The following is a 16,999-nucleotide window of genomic DNA, read 5'->3' on the forward strand; positions in this document are numbered from 1 at the left end:
AGGAGCCGCTGACCGCTGACCCTCGGCAATGGGAGAATGAGCGGGAAATTCAAAGTGATCCATTGTCTTGTGTCAGCCAATCAGCGCGAGACAGAGGAGGGGCTTGTAGGAGTCACGCCGAAGAATTACGTCATCAAAGCAGGGTTCTCCTTCTGGTCCGACCACTCTCTATATAAAAAGGCGGCTGTGCGGAGGGACGCTTATTCTAGTCTGTCAGCAGCACAGAAGATGTCCGGTCGCGGTAAAGGAGGGAAAGGTCTCGGCAAGGGCGGTGCCAAGCGGCACAGGAAGGTGCTCCGGGATAACATCCAGGGCATCACCAAGCCTGCCATCCGCCGTCTGGCTCGCAGAGGAGGCGTCAAGCGCATCTCCGGTCTCATCTATGAGGAGACTCGCGGTGTCCTGAAAGTCTTCCTGGAGAACGTCATCCGTGACGCCGTTACCTACACCGAGCACGCCAAGAGGAAGACCGTCACCGCCATGGACGTGGTGTACGCGCTCAAGCGTCAGGGCCGCACTCTTTACGGCTTCGGAGGCTAATTCCGCCGCTCCCCGACTCTCTACTACATAACCCAAAGGCTCTTCTCAGAGCCGCCACATCCTCCTGAGAACAGAGCTGTCCCCGCCACCCACCTCTCCTCTGCCTTGTAGGGCTGGGGCTGCAGACGCCTCCTGTAGGCTGTAATGTCATCACTGCTGGAATACTGGAGAGAGTAGAAGAAGAAAACGCTCCAAACCTTCGGAATCTAAGCTTTGTGAACAGGTCCCTAGAAGTAGTCCTACTGCGGCTCTGCAGTGTAACCCCCCCTGCCGGCAGCTCGGGCCGATAAGTAGCAGCTTAGTTTAACCCTCCAATCGCCGGTGCGTGCAGAGAGCACTGCACCTCGTAGAGATGTCAATGTAGCAAGCCGGAGATTAGAGCTTCTCTTTGGGTGTATAGTAAGTCTAGCAAGTACAAGAAAATAGCTGGAAAGAAAGGTTCTGGGTAGAAACACGTGCAGCAGCAAGAAGCCAGAAATGGAGGGCTCAGCAGCTCTAGTGTGGAAGGGGTGGGGGGCTCTTAGAAGAGCCTTTGGGGTGATAGTACAGAGCAGGTGATGGAGCCGATTACTTGGCGCTGGTGTACTTGGTGACGGCCTTGGTGCCCTCGGACACGGCGTGCTTGGCCAACTCTCCGGGCAGCAGCAGGCGCACGGCGGTCTGGATCTCCCGGGAGGTGATGGTGGAGCGCTTGTTGTAGTGAGCCAGGCGGGAGGCTTCTCCTGCGATGCGCTCGAAGATGTCGTTGACGAAGGAATTCATGACGACCATGGCCTTGGAGGAGATACCGGTGTCGGGGTGGACCTGCTTCAGCACCTTGTACACGTAGATGGCATAGCTCTCCTTCCTGGCCCTCTTACGCTTCTTGCCGTCCTTCTTCTGGGCCTTGGTCACGGCTTTCTTGGAGCCCTTCTTGGGCGCTGGGGCAGACTTGGCGGGATCAGGCATGGTATAACACGGAGATCTCTTTCACACGAGAATGAGAGAAAGTAATGTCTGTGCTCCTCCCAGCGCAGCCCTATTTATAGGCGGGCTATGCAAATGAGCGCCGCTGTCTGTGCGCTGTTCTACTGGACCAGCAAATCATGTGACTTTTGCAAGCCCCGCCTGCTGAAGCTTATTGGTGGTTCCACAAATCTGGCCTCTATTGGCGGCTTGAGATGTGTCCAATGAGAGTTGCAGGAGGGCGGGGCAGAACTATATATATAAGGCAGGAGGAGCCGGTACAGGGCAGGATATTCTGTGTTCCATTACAGTAACTGACGATCCACGAACCATGTCTGGACGCGGCAAGCAAGGAAGCAAAGCTCGTGCTAAGGCCAAGACCCGCTCATCCCGGGCGGGGCTTCAGTTCCCCGTCGGTCGTGTGCACAGGCTTCTCCGCAAGGGCAACTACGCCGAGAGGGTTGGTGCTGGTGCTCCCGTCTACCTGGCGGCCGTACTGGAGTATCTGACCGCTGAGATCCTGGAGTTGGCTGGTAATGCTGCACGGGACAACAAGAAGACCCGCATCATCCCCCGTCACCTGCAGCTGGCCGTGCGCAATGACGAGGAGCTGAACAAACTGCTGGGTGGCGTGACCATCGCCCAGGGAGGCGTCCTGCCCAACATCCAGGCCGTGCTGCTGCCCAAGAAGACCGAGAGCAGCAAGCCCAGCAAGAGCAAGTGAGCGCCGCTCCCACCCCATCCGTCTATACAAGCAAAGGCTCTTCTAAGAGCCACCACCTTGTCTACAGCAGAGCTGCCTCCTGTCTACAATACGGGCTGTCCGTCTATTTTGAAGCCAACTCCTGGCCCGACCCGCGGCCCTTACAGGGAAAAACCGTGGGGTGACTGAGCGGGAGGAGGATTCACTCTGTAGGGAGATGTGGTGCGGGCGCGGGGTCTTGTCAGTTAGGGATAGTAATGGCTGTGCTCATCCTAATCCTCTCCCCCCTTCGCCAGGGCACAGCTCACGGTGGCAGGCTTAGAAGTGCCGATGAAACGGGCGTTAAAGGGCTGATCCGGGTGAACCTTTGTCTATTTCCCCGCTCACACGGTTGGTGGTTTTGCAATTCCCATTCAGTGACCGTTACAACCCGCGCGAGAGCCGGCAGCGTCACGTGGTGCAGAGGGAAGGGGCGCGAATTTCAAACCCTCCCCAACTGAAGAAGATTCAGCGGCGCTCAGGTCATTGTAGAAGGCGCTAGGGAGAGATGTGCGGAGTAGGCACATACTAGGTACGGAGGGGAGGGAGGGAGATGTGGTGCGGGCGCAGGGTCTTGTCAGTTAGGGATAGTAATGGCTGTAGCTGTAGAAGAAAAAGAGGGGTAAATAGTAAGAAACAAAAAGAAATCAAGTATTCCATGGTATAATCACTTTTATTTTCTTACTTTCCTCCTTTTCTTTCTCTCTTTAGGATACAGGTATTATGTGAAAAAAATCTATGATTGATGTGGACATGTATCATATACACGAACGGAAGAACAATGTTAGCGTGGGACGAGGACTTAAGTTATATCATGTTAACCTGCCTATTTGTATTTCAAAGGTTTTGTAAATAAATGTAAAGTAAAGTTGATATAATGATAATAATGATCAAAATATGATGTTCAAAAAATAGAAAGAAAAAACATGTTTTTAAACATATATCTGGCAGTGTTTGTAATCTAAAAATTTCACATGTGAGCCTACTAGTCCCATTGTAATGTATGAGAATCACGACAGCCAATGAGAAATCTGCCTACAAATGTCCATGTAACCAATCACGTTTAAGCCTACATGTCCCATTATAGTCTATGAGAGTCCCGGCAGCCAATGAAAAGGCTGCCTACTATTTGAGTGATGTAAAGACAATCCTTGCTGTCTTAGGGGATGCTCGCTCTTTCTGTCGGACCTGAAGGAGAACTTGTCATATCCAATACTGGAAACAGCCACGTGTTATTGTGTGTCCAATTACAAAGCAGCCTACTTTTATCCATGATATATATAAGGTTGGCTATGACCAATCAGAGAGTTGCCTACCTCCTATGGGTTTTATTATGGAAAGCTAGAGGGTCACATGTTATTAAAAAAAAAGCCAATCATAAGGCGGCCTGCTATTGTCTGTGATCTGTAAAAAAAAGAATGTGGCCAATCACAGACCAGCCTACTATTGCCCATAATATGTATAGGGTTAATTCTGACCAATCACGGAGTTGCCTACTTCCTATGAGTTTTACTATAGAGAGTTGTTCAGAATTTTTAGAAAGATCACGTTATTATGTGGCCAATCACAGACCAGCCTACTATTACCCATAATATGTATAGAATTGATTCTGGCCAATCACGGAGTTGCCTACTTCCTATGGGTTTTACTATGGAGAGCTTACTCAGTATTTTTAAAGAAATCACATGTTACTGTATGGCCAATCACGGGACAGCCTACTATTACCCATACTATGTATAGAGTTGATTCTGACCAATCACGGAGTTGCCTACTTCCTATGGTTTTACTATAGAGGGCTGCTCAGTAGTTTTAGAGAGATCACGTGTTATTATGTAGCCAATCATGAAGCGGCCTACCATTATCCATGCTATGTATGAAATTAAATATAGCCAATCACAAGGCTGCCTCCCTATTATGGGTTATGTAGAGTTATCTATAGAAAGGTCACGTACTGTTATATGATTAATGCGAAACAGCTTAACTTCATCTATGATAGGTGGGAAATTAATATGGCCAATCACAAAGGAGCCTACTTCTTATAAGTTTACTGTAGTAACTACTGCATTAACGGCTAGTTTTGTAGCGTGACTTGAATAGACCAATTCAAAGTAGGTTTACTACATGTTATAATTTGAATAAGAAATGTGTATACATTCTTCATTAAGAGGCTACTTATTATACATATGAGATATCGCTCCTTAAAGGGAAAGGGGATACATGTGTGTTGTTATATGAACAAAAATAAATGGATCTTAAAATATCTCTATCTATCTATCTATCTATCTATCTATCTATCTATCTATCTATCTATCTATCTATCTATCTATCTATCTATCTATCAAGATTATGAATGATAATCTGTTTTCCCTTAGCCCAAACAGCAGCACAACTGGGGTATTCCTGCCCCTAATGAGCTGTTAGGACAGGTGGAATTTTGAATTACCTAACAGCTTTGACCCCTATAAGAGGCCTGAAGACCTGCTCCTCCCTTGTGTTAGTAACAAGTATGATATACAGAGAGCAATTTATGCCAAGAGCTACACACACATACACAAAATCTGTACAACAGTACCTCCTAGGGAGGGAGCCTTGTGCTGCTGTTTGGGCTAAGGGAAAACAGATTATCATTCATAATCCTTCTTTCCCCCTACGCCCAACAGCAGCACAACTGGGGATTTAGCAAGTATTGTTTCCCCTAGGACGGGTCCTCCTGGCAGGCAGATGCCAAGACGGAGTGCCCAAATGCTGTAGCATCGGCCGTACGCCAGTCCAATCTGTAGTGTTTGGCAAAAGTCAGCTGTGAGCTCCAAGAGGCTGCAGCACATATCTGCTCTAGAGAGAGGAACCGTGTCTCTGCCCATGATGTCGCCACTGATCGGGTGGCATGGGCTCGTAAGAAATCTGGAACAGAAAGATTCTGAGCCCGTAGGGAACAGCTGATAGCTTCTCTGATCCATCTCGACAGGGTTACCTTTGATGCTTTAGCGCCTCTATTGTGGCCAAACACATTAACCAGAAGATTCTCTGATCTTCGGAATGGTGCTGTTCGGTCCAGGTAGATACGTAGTGCTCTTACCAGATCCAGTGTGTGTAGCTTCTCCTCCTGCTCCGTAGCAGGAGAGGGAAAGAAGCCCGGTAGGGTGATCACTTGATTGGTGTTCTGAAGTGTGGGTACCTTCGGCAAGAATCCTGGGACGAACCTTAGCTGTACCCTGTCAGGGAAGAAGGTTATGAAGGTTTCGGAGGCCGCTAGGGCCTGCAATTCGCCAACCCTCTTGGCGGAGGTTATTGCTAGGAAGAAGGTCACTTTAAATGACAGGTACTTCCAGTCCACTTCAGATAATGGTTCGAAGGGGGGCGCACAGAGCCCTTGTAGAACCGCGGCCAGGTCCCACCTGGGGACAGGGGGCAGAGCCTGGGGGCAGAGCCTGGCAGCCCCCCTAAGGAACTGTTTGACAAGAGGATCTTGTGATAACTGTGTCTCCAGGAGAGCAGATAGAGCTGACACTTGAACCTTGAGGGTGGCAGGTGCTAGTCCTCTCCAGGCCGTTCTGTAAGAACTCCAGGACTGCATCTCTGTCTGGATCGCGGTGGCTGCCTGTACACCAATCTCGGAATATCCGGGCGATCCTTCGGTAGCTCTGATTGGTTGCCTCTGCTCTTGAATGGGCTAAGGTACTTAGCACTCCCTGGGACAATCCTCTGTCTGCGCATATGGCGCGGTTAGCCTCCAGGCAGTGAGGTTGAATTTGTCTAGGCCCAGGCACGGCTGACTGTTCAGTGACACCAGGTTCCTGACTGGTGGAAGCCTCCAGTAGTTCCCCCGACTCATAAGGATAAGGTCGGTGAACTATGCCCTTTTTGGCCAGAACGGCATGATCACTATTGCCGAAGTCTGGTCCTGCCTGAGTTTCGCCAATACCTTCGGTATCATCGGGATGGGAGGGAACACATATGCCAGTACGAACCTCCATGGTATTGACAGGGCATCCACAGCCAAAGGGTTATCTTCCCGGTACAGGGAGCAAAACCTTTCTACTTTGGCATTGTGTTGGGTGGCCATCAGATCCACCTCGGGGAGACCACACCTCCTGGTCAGGTAGTGGAAGATGTCCTGATTCAGGGACCATTCGCCTGCGGTCGGCCGGCCTCTGCTGAGTTGATCCGCTAGGATGTTCAGGCGGCCCTGGATATATACCGCGGCCAGCTGGGAGAGGTTCCGTTCTGCCCAGGAGAAGATCAGGTTGGTGACTTGCAGGAGCGAGGGGGACCTGGTTCCTCCCTGCTTGTTGATATAGTGGACTGTCGTCAGATTGTCTGATCTTACTTTGACCGCTTTCCCTCGTAGAAGTGGTGCAAATGACAGAAGGGCTCGATGAACTGCGGTAAGCTCGCGCCAGTTGGATGAGTGCGTCCTCTCCCGCTGATTCCATGTACCTTGAACCGGGGTCTCCCCCAGATGAGCTCCCCAGCCTGTGAGGGAGGCATCTGTAGTCAACAGGGTCCAGGCGGGCTGGACCGAGGATTTCCCATCTCGCAGATGGGTCCACCAGGGCAAGGTTTGCCGGGTGCTGATGGTTAACTGGATTGGCTTCTGTAAACCTGAAGGACTGTGATTCCAGACTCTCCAGATCTCGTTCTGTAGAGGGCGCATATGCCATAGGGCCCAAGGAACTGCATCTAGGGCAGCGGACATCAATCCAAGGACCTTCATAGCCGTCCTGATGGTGACCTTCCGTGTAGAAGACAAATGATGTGCTGCTCGAGCAATTTTCCTTTTGCGAGGAGAGGGTAGAGAGACCGTCATGTTGAGAGAGTCTAGAGTAAGTCCCAGGAACTGAACTCGTGTTGATGGCACCATTACTGACTTCTGCCAGTTTACCAGCCACCCCAGCTTGTCTAGTAGAGCTACGACGGTCTGCACCTGCGTGGTAAGAACCTCCTTTGAATGAGCCTTCAGAAGCCTGTCGTCCAGGTACGGGACTATGAATATGCCTTGAAGGCGCAGGGCGGCAGCGACCGGAGCTATAACCTTTGTGAAGGTGTGGGGGGCGGAGGATATGCCGAACGGGAGGGCTGCGAACTGGAAGTGCGCCTCTTTCCCTTCTATATATACAGCAACCCTTAGGACCTTTCGGTGTGCCGGAAAGATGGGTACGTGGAGGTAGGCGTCATTCAGGTCCAGAGTGATGAAGTAATCTCCAGGGTGCATGAAAGGTAGTACTGACCTTATGGTTTCCATGCGAAACCGCAGCCTGCGGATGAAGTGATCCAGATACCTGAGATCGATGATCATACGCCACTTGCCTGATGGCTTGGGGACCAAGAAGACTGGAGAGTAGACACCTGTGCCTTACTCTGCGCGAGGAACCATCTCTAGTGCGGCCTTGTCCACGTACTCCTGAATCAATCTCTCCAGATGAAGTTGTTTGGGGCCCTGAAGAGGGCGGGTTCTTACCATCTTCTCTGGCGGCTGGGAAACAAAATTAATTTTATAGCCTTCCTGGACCGTCTGGATGACCCAGGGGTCCCGAATATTCTGCCGCCAGGCCTCCACATAGTGGGAAAAACGACCGCCCACCCCAGGGGATGGGGGGGGTAGGAAGGGGGGGGTATACTGAGAGGGAATTAGAAGGGGGCATTCTTACGGCTGCTGGCCTCTGGTGCCTCTCCGGGTGCCTCTTCCTCGAAAGGAGGTACTCCGACCTTCAAGGGGCTGTGGTAGGTTCTTGCCCTTGGAGTCGGCCCAGCCTTCCATGATGTGGTCGAGCTCCCTTCCGAACAGCCGTCCGGGCTCAAAGGGGAGACCACAGAGGCTATTTTTGGAAGTAAGGTCAGCCTTCCAGGGCTTCAGCCATAGGGGTCGGCGATTCACAGTAGCCAGTGCCATGGATCTAGCCGCCATGGGGTCCCTGAGGCCCGAGCCCTCCTCTGATGGAAGGATGGAGCGCCTTGATAACTTGGACACGGCGACGTCCACCTTTGGTGGGGGACCCCACGCCTTTAGTTGACTTTCAGAGACGGGAAAAAGTGCCTTGAAGCGTGTGGATGGCGCAAAGGATCTCTCCGGGTGCCTCCATTCGCCCTCCATCAGGCAGAGCATCTCCGAAGAGGGCCTGAAGGTACGAGACTTACGGCTAGAGCCTTCCTCGCCTTCCCGGTCTCTGATTCTTAGGGTCTTGAATACTCTGGACCTTTTGTCCAGGGGAAAAATCTCCTTCTCCTCCTCCGTACTAGAAGACGACTCCACATCCCTGAGGCGCAGCTTTTCCAGAGGTGGCAGGGACAATTCACAATCCAGCCGTGGCCTCTTGGCCAGGGAGACGGCTTCCATCCTTTTCATGGAGTCCTGGACGTACCCCTTCACCCAGGAAACCATCTCTCGCATGGGAATTGTTTCAACAGAGGGGGACCTGCACCCCTGACAGAACCGATATTGGGAGTCATCAGGCAGCAGCACTCTACAGGAAGCGCACGCCAGATGCTTCTGTTAGGAGTATTTAGGTTCTTTACTTTCTATTTTTCTTACCTGGGGAGTTTTTGGCTGCGCAGTGTCTGGGGTGGCATCCTGGCGCTGCGGGGTTGTCCTGTCGTGAGTATTGGTGCACACCTTCTGACTTGCACGCGCGCACTGCTGGTAGGCAGCTTTATCTCCTGGTTGATTAGTCTGTCCTCCCATTTGCACCTGGGAGGAGTGGTCTCTACTCTGTATTTAAACCCATGCCTCCCATGGTTCTGTGCTGAGTGTCGCTTTTACAGAGCTAGGCCTTAGCAGGAGGAGTAGGTGGTGTTCTGGGATAGAGGAAGTTCCGTGGTTGATTTTTGGGAGGTTTGGGTGAACGAGTTGGTTTGTTTGTTTTCCCTTCTGTGTTCACCAATCCTCCCTCTGTGTATAATTGACTGTGTGAGTGAATTGCCTTATCCTTTGATTTCTACTCAGTTTCCCTGTGTTTGTTTCCTAGTGTAAGGTTCCTTCCCATATTGGTTTGGGGGAATCCTTTCCCACATGTTTCCTGTGTGCTGCTTGTGTTGTTAGTCAGCGCACACCCTTGTCAGTGCCTGTCAGTAGCAGCTTCACTTGTTCGTTAGGGGTGACCCCCTTTTAGTCTCCAGTCCCTAGAGGTCTTATAGGGCATTCCTTCTCCCACTTCCCTCTAGGCCTACGGAATCAGTGAGAGAGGAGCTGTCGGGGTCAGGCTTAGCCTGAGTACAGCCGACCCACACCCGTGAGGCAGTGACCGGGATAGCTAGTGGGAGTAGTGCAGGGCGAGATTCCCTACTGCTATTCCTTAGCCCCGTTGCAGCTACCTGGACTGACATAACAGTACACTCAGCCGGTAAAAAAAAAAAAAAGGGGTTCGTTTGCATTATGACGGACCTGAAACAGTTGTACCAGGCGGTGCAGCAGATTTCCACTGAGATGGAGGGGATCAAGCTACGAATGGATGCCGTCCAAGCTTCTGGCGTATCTCAGTTACAGCAGTTGGCTCAACACACAGCCTCTCAGGTGGAGGGCATACAGAGGCAGGTGAGTAGCGCCCCTGTGGGTCGGCCTCTGGAGCCAAAAGTCAGCTTACCTGAACCCTTCCGAGGTAAGAGGTCAGATTTTTTCCGATTTCAAAAGGACTGTCTTTTGTATTTCCGGCTACGGCCGTTTTCCTCCGGTTCTGAGGTACAGAGAGTTGGGATTATTATTACTTTATTGAGAGATGATCCCCTCATCTGGGCACATTCGTTACCAGCCGACTCAGCTTGCTTACTAACTGTAGAGGCGTTTTTCTCCACAATGGGGTTACTGTATGACGACCCAGACAGGGTACGCACGGCTGAGTATAACCTACGACGTGTGGTGCAAGGGGATCACGCTATAGAGAAATATTGCACAGAGTTTCGTAGGTGGGCAGCAGAAGTACACTGGAATGACCCCGCTCTACTTAGTCAGTTTGAGACAGGGCTCTCGGACCAGGTTAAAGACCATCTAGTTTCTCACCCTGTTCCGGGAGATCTAGATGAGGCCATGCAGCTGGCAATTAGAGTTGGACGGCGCCTCCGGGAGCGTGGAGACAAGAGTCCTGGGGGGCTTAGCCCTCCTCAATTCTCTGTTTTTAGAGAGGACCCGGGGGACCAACCTATGCAGATTGGGGCCACTGTGCGAAGTGCTAGACCCAAGAGTGAAGGGTCCCGCACAGTATGCTGTTTTGTGTGTGGAGGGATGGGACATGTAGCAAGGGTATGCCCCTCCAGAGAATGGTTCGCCAAGGAGAGTAATAACCCCAGGTCTATTGAGGGTAAAGGGAGAAAACCTACTAAGGAGGGAGGTGTGCATATTTCCTGTACTCAGACTGCCGGGTTGACCCTTGAAGGATGGGTAAATGGGCAGAAGTGCCGGATTTTGGTTGATTGTGGTTCGGCAGTCAACCTTATTGACTCAGAGTTTTGTGAGCAATTAAGGGTGAGTCCTTTGGTCTTGAAGTCTCAGATACCGGTGTGGGCTATTGATAAGACCCCTCTACAGCAAGCTGTCATCTCCAAACAGGTGGAGGGTTTGGAGTTTATTGTGGGTGGCCACAGGGAAGAGATTGACTTGTTCTTATTGTCTAAGTTACCAGCACAAGTAGTTTTGGGGTGGCCCTGGCTGAAGCAGCATAACCCTATTATCAACTGGGAGACCGAGTCAGTAGTTTCTTGGGGGCAGGGGTGTAATGGTCGATGTCTGCCCATATCCGTTATGTCTTTGTCTATAGACAATTTGCCTCAAGAAATATGTGAGTTCAGGGAGGTCTTTGAGGAAAGGGCAGCCAAGACATTACCACCACATCGCACCTATGATTGCTCAATTAAATTTATACCAAATGCAGTGTTACCCAAGACAAGGTTGTACAATCTCACTATTCCGGAGAGGGAGGCGCTCAAAGAGTATATTGAGGGGAGTCTAGAGGTGGGGCATATTCGCCCATCTAAGTCCCCAGTAGCAGTGGGGTTTTTCTTTGTAAAGAAGAAAGATGGAGGGTTGCGCCCTTGTTTGGATTTTAGGGAGATTAACAAAATCACGGTGCGGAATCCCTATCCCATCCCGTTGATCTCGGATCTATTCAGCCAGATTACGGGAGCTCGCTGGTTTAGTAAAATAGATTTACGTGGAGCGTATAACTTGCTGAGAATCAAGAAGGGGGATGAGTGGAAAACAGCGTTTAACACACCCCTAGGACACTTTGAGAGTCTGGTGATGCCTTTTGGTCTAACCAATGCGCCCGCGTTTTTTCAGAATTTTATTAATGATGTACTAAGTGCCGTCATAGGGAGGGGGGTTGTGGTCTATCTGGACGATATACTCATTTACACCCCGGATTTGGAGACTCATTGGGAGAGAGTGAGAGAGGTTTTAGATCTCCTGAGGGTTAACCAATTAAGTGCTAAGCTGGAGAAATGTGTGTTCGCGGTCAATAAATTATGTTTCCTTGGCTATATCCTATCGGACAAGGGGTTCGAGATGGACCCTGAGAAGGTCAGGGCAGTCTTGGAGTGGCCGCGACCCGAGAACCTAAAGGCGGTCCAACGGTTCTTGGGATTCTCCAACTATTATCACCAGTTTATTAAGGGATTTTCTGAGGTTGTGAAACCCATCTCGGACTTGACTAAGAAGGGGGCTGACTGTGCTAAGTGGTCGCCAGAGGCGCTAGCTGCGTTTGAAGAATTGAAGAAGCGATTCTCGTCCGCTCCCATTTTGAGACAGCCGGATGAGAGGTTGGCCTTCCGAGTGGAGGTGGATGCCTCCTCGGTGGGGGTGGGAGCAGTACTTTCTCAGGAGTTCGAGGAGGGTATGCATCCCTGTGCCTTCTTTTCTAAGAAATTCTCTGCCTCTGAACGGAATTATGACATCGGAGATAGGGAACTACTGGCAATAAAACTAGCGTTCGAACATTGGCGTCGTTTCCTGGAGGGGGCCAGAAGGCCAGTCCAGGTATTTACTGACCACAAGAATTTGGTTTATCTTGGGTCGGCGAAGAGATTAAATGCACGGCAGGCCAGATGGGCTCTATTTTTTGCGCGGTTCCACTTTACCGTGATTTATGTGCCGGGTTCGAAGAATGTTAAGGCTGATGCTTTATCCCGGTATATGTCGACCGAGGAGGAACGAGAGGCGCCTGCCACTATTCTTGGGGATGGAGTGGTGGTAGCAGTATTGGGCGCGAAATTGGAGAAGGCCTTGATCGAAGCGCAACACGCTGCACCTTCCAAGATACCTAGAAACAAGCTGTTTGTCCCAACTACTCTCCGACAAAGTCTCCTGAGGGAGTGTCACGAGTCGGTTCTTGCTGGTCACCCGGGGGTTTCAGAGACCATGAGATTGGTGTCTAGGAATTTTTGGTGGCCAGGGTGGAGTAGGGATGTCTTGCAGTTTGTTCAAAATTGTTCGGTCTGTGCAAGAGCCAAGGCGTCGCATACCCGTCCCCACGGTCTTCTACATCCATTGGAACCTCCTAAGGCACCTTGGACTCATCTGTCTATGGATTTCATCACGGGCCTTCTGGTGTCTAAGGGTTTCACGGTCATTTGGGTAGTCGTTGACCGCTTCATGAAAATGTGCCATTTGATCCCGTTTTCCAGGCTGCCATGTGCCAAGACACTATCAGAGGCATTTATTAAAGAAATTGTAAGGTTGCATGGTCTTCCTGAGGAGATCGTTTCGGACAGGGGTCCGCAATTTGTGGCTAAATTCTGGCGGGCTTTTTGCAGCAGGTTGGGAGTTACACTGTCGTTTTCCTCCGGGTTTCACCCGGAGTCTAACGGGCAAACAGAGAGGAAGAATCAGGATGTGGAACAGTTTTTGAGGTGTTTTGTTCGAGAGAATCAGAATAATTGGGCTGACTTTCTTCCCCTGGCAGAATTTTCCCTAAACAACCATGATTCCAACGCCACAGGTACCACACCTTTTTTTTGCTCCGGTGGTAGATATCCTGTTTTTGGAGTATTTTCTTCCATTTCTTCCCCAGTTCCGGAGGAGGAGCTATTTTCTAAAAAGCTGCAAGGGGTATGGTCCCGTATCCGAGAGAATCTGGTGCGGGCGTCGCACCAGGCTAAGGTCCAGGCGGATAGGAAGAGAGGAGAGTTGCAGTTCTTCCCTGGTAAGATGGTTTGGTTGTCCACCAAGAATATCAGGTTGAAGGTTCCTATCAAGAAGCTGGGTCCCAGGTTTGTGGGTCCTTTTAAGATCATCAAGATGGTAAATGAAGTGGCGGCGCAGCTGCAACTACCTAAAAGGTGGAAGATAAACCGGGTGTTCCATGTCTCCTTGTTAAAGAAGGCCAAGAAGGGAACATCTCCAGTTAAGGTTCCACCAGTTTCTGAGTCCGGGGAGTATGAGATATCCCGAGTTCTGGATAGCAAATATGTTCGGGGGAAGCTATGGTATCTGGTGGCATGGAAGGGATACGGTCCTGAGGATAATTCTTGGGTCCTGGAGTCGGATATGTCAGCTCCCAGACTTGTGGAGAAATTCCACAAGGAGTTCCCGAAGAAGGATGCTCCTAGAGAATCCGGAGTCTTCTCCTTGAGGGGAGGATCCTGTTAGGAGTATTTAGGTTCTTTACTTTCTATTTTTCTTACCTGGGGAGTTTTTGGCTGCGCAGTGTCTGGGGTGGCATCCTGGCGCTGCGGGGTTGTCCTGTCGTGAGTATTGGTGCACACCTTCTGACTTGCATGTGCGCACTGATGGTAGGCAGCTTTATCTCCTGGTTGATTAGTCTGTCCTCCCATTTGCACCTGGGAGGAGTGGTCTCTACTCTGTATTTAAACTCATGCCTCCCATGGTTCTGTGCTGAGTGTCGCTTTTACAGAGCTAGGCCTTAGCAGGAGGAGTAGGTGGTGTTCTGGGATAGAGGAAGTTCCGTGGTTGATTTTTGGGAGGTTTGCGTGAACGAGTTGGTTTGTGTGTTTTCCCTTTTGTGTTCACCAATCCTCCCTCTGTGTATAATTGACTGTGTGAGTGAATTGCCTTATCCTTTGATTTCTACTCAGTTTCCCTGTGTTTGTTTCCTAGTGTAAGGTTCCTTCCCATATTGGTTTGGGGGAATCCTTTCCCACATTTTTCCTGTGTGCTGCTTGTGTTGTTAGTCAGCGCACACCCTTGTCAGTGCCTGTCAGTAGCAGCTTCACTTGTTCGTTAGGGGTGACCCCCTTTAGTCTCCAGTCCCTAGAGATCTTATAGGGCATTCCTTCTCCCACTTCCCTCTAGGCCTACGGTATCAGTGAGAGAGGAGCTGTCGGGGTCAGGCTTAGCCTGAGTACAGCCGACCCACACCCGTGAGGCAGGGACCGGGATAGCTAGTGGGAGTAGTGCAGGGCGAGATTCCCTACTGCTATCCCTTAGCCCCGTTGCAGCTACCTGGACTGACATAACAGTTATATTGTATGGGGGCCTGTATGGAGGAAGCGTTATATTGTATGGGGGCAGCGTTATATTGTATGGGGGCCTGTATGGGGGAAGCGTTATATTGTATGGGGGCAGCGTTATATTGTATGGGGGCCTGTATGGGGGAAGCGTTATATTGTATGGGGGCCTGTATGGGGGAAGCGTTATATTGTATGGGGGCCTGTATGGGGGAAGTGTTATATTGTATGGGGGCCTGTATGGCGGAAGCGTTATATTGTATGGGGGAAGTGTTATATTGTATGGGGGCCTGTATGGGGGAAGCGTTATATTGTATGGGGGCCTGTATGGCGGAAGCGTTATATTGTATGGGGGAAGTGTTATATTGTATGGGGGCCTGTATGGGGGAAGCGTTATATTGTATGGGGGCCTGTATGGGGGAAGCATTATATTGTATGGAGGCCTGTATGGGGGAAGCGTTATATTGTATGGAGGCCTGTATGGGGGAAGCGTTATATTGTATGGGGGTCTGTATGGGGGAAGGGTTATATTGTATGGAGGCCTGTATGGGGGAAGCGTTATATTGTATGGGGGCCTGTATGGGGGAAGCATTATATTGTATTGGGGCCTGTATGGGGGAAGGGTTATATTGTATGGGGGTCTGTATGGGGGAAGGGTTATATTGTATGGGGGAAGCGTTATATTGTATGGAGGCCTGTATGGGGGAAGCGTTATATTGTATGGGGGCCTGTATGGGGGAAGCGTTATATTGTATGGGGGCCTGTATGGGGGAAGCGTTATATTGTATGGGGCCTGTATGGGAGAAGCGTTATATTGTATGGAGGCCTGTATGGGGGGAAGCATTATATTGAATGGGGGCCTGTATGGCGAAAGCGTTATATTGTATGGGGGCCTGTATGGGGGAAGCGTTATATTGTATGGGGGAAGCATTATATTGTATGGGGGCCTGTATGGGGGAAGCATTATATTGTATGGGGGCCTGTATGGCAGAAGCGTTATATTGTATGGAGGCCTGTATGGGGGAAGCGTTATATTGTATGGGGGCCTGTATGGCGGAAGCGTTATATTGTATGGGGGGCTGTATGGGGGAAGCGTTATATTGTATGGGGGCAGCGTTATATTGTATGGGGGCCTGTATGGGGGAAGCGTAATATTGTATGGGGGAAGTATTATATTGTATGGAGGCCTCTATGGGGGAAGTGTTATATTGTATGGGGGCCTGTATGGGGGAAGCATATTGTATGGAGGCCTGTATGGGGGAAGCGTTATATTGTATGGGGGCCTGTATGGAGGAAGCGTTATATTGTATGGGGGCCTGTATGGGGGAAGCGTTATATTGTATGGGGGCCTGTATGGGGGAAGCGTTATATTGCATGGGGGCCTGTATGGGGGAAGCGTTATATTGCATGGGGGCCTGTATGGGGGAAGCGTTATATTGCATGGAGGCCTGTATGGGGGAAGCGTTATATTGTATGGGGGTCTGTATGGGGGAAGGGTTATATTGTATGGGGGCCTGTATGGGGGAAGCGTTATGTTGTATGGAGGCCTGTATGGGGGAAGCGTTGTATTGTATGGAGGCCTGTATGGGGGAAGCGTTATATTGTATGGGGGCCTGTATGGGGGAAGCGTTATATTGTATGGGGGCCTGTATGGGGGAAGCGTTATATTGTATGGGGGCCTGTATGGGGGAAGCGTTATATTGTACGGAGGCCTGTATGGGGGAAGCGTTATATTGTATGGGGGCCTGTATGGGGGAAGTGAGTCGCCCCAGCTCGGCCTATGTAGATTCACGGTGCGAGCAGGCCCGACACCGGGGGCGGCAGCGCCTTGAAAAAGGGGAGTTTTAAGCAAAAATGGATTAAAGAAAAATAAAGAAAAATAAAAGTTTGTCGTGACGCCAGTTGGGGTTTTGGCTTGAGGTGAAGCCGGGCACTGTAGATAGGGCCTCTGGGAATAGATGGTGACGCAGTGCCAGATGTTATACCTTCCCCAACCAGGGCAGGTCCCAGGGCCAGATGATATAGGTGAGGAAGGGATGATTTCCAGGAGGAGTAACAGAGGATCGATGAAAGAATACAGTCCAGACAGGGGTTAACCAAACACTTACAGTTTACTTCTGTAGTCAGCAGGAGATAACAGATGTTACAGGAGGATTCACCTTGCTCCAGTATAGTGAGATGCCAGTCTTTCTTTTTACCACTAGTATGATTCAGCCTTCCACTGCTGCTCAAACTCTCTAATAGATTTCCTCTGGTCCTGGGTTCCAGGAGCTCAAAGGTTAAGTACAACTGGGTATATCCCCCTTCTGGACAGCAGGTAACGCGAGTTCTTTGGGATGCTGGATACACTCACCCCAACTCTGTATGTTACTGAGCCTCCAG

The 16,999-nt window shown here is 50.5% G+C and overlaps 3 protein-coding genes across 3 annotated transcripts; 2 read left to right on the plus strand and 1 right to left on the minus strand.

Moving 5' to 3' along the window:
- The first annotated feature begins 228 nt into the window (after positions 1-228).
- Positions 229-540, plus strand: LOC142219213 (histone H4). The gene has a single exon (XM_075288165.1). The coding sequence runs from the start codon at positions 229-231 to the stop codon at positions 538-540; it is 312 nt and encodes a 103-aa protein (XP_075144266.1).
- A 534-nt stretch (positions 541-1,074) lies between these two features.
- On the minus strand, positions 1,075-1,517 carry LOC142183423 (histone H2B type 1-O-like). The gene has a single exon (XM_075258506.1). The coding sequence runs from the start codon at positions 1,486-1,488 to the stop codon at positions 1,108-1,110; it is 381 nt and encodes a 126-aa protein (XP_075114607.1). The 5' UTR covers positions 1,489-1,517; the 3' UTR covers positions 1,075-1,107.
- A 279-nt stretch (positions 1,518-1,796) lies between these two features.
- On the plus strand, positions 1,797-2,293 carry LOC142183605 (histone H2A type 2-B-like). The gene has a single exon (XM_075258744.1). The coding sequence runs from the start codon at positions 1,817-1,819 to the stop codon at positions 2,207-2,209; it is 393 nt and encodes a 130-aa protein (XP_075114845.1). The 5' UTR covers positions 1,797-1,816; the 3' UTR covers positions 2,210-2,293.
- Positions 2,294-16,999: the final 14,706 nt, after the last annotated feature.

The sequence above is a fragment of the Leptodactylus fuscus genome, chromosome 10 (genome assembly GCF_031893055.1).
Source record: "Leptodactylus fuscus isolate aLepFus1 chromosome 10, aLepFus1.hap2, whole genome shotgun sequence".
Classification (NCBI taxonomy): Eukaryota; Metazoa; Chordata; class Amphibia; order Anura; family Leptodactylidae; genus Leptodactylus; species Leptodactylus fuscus.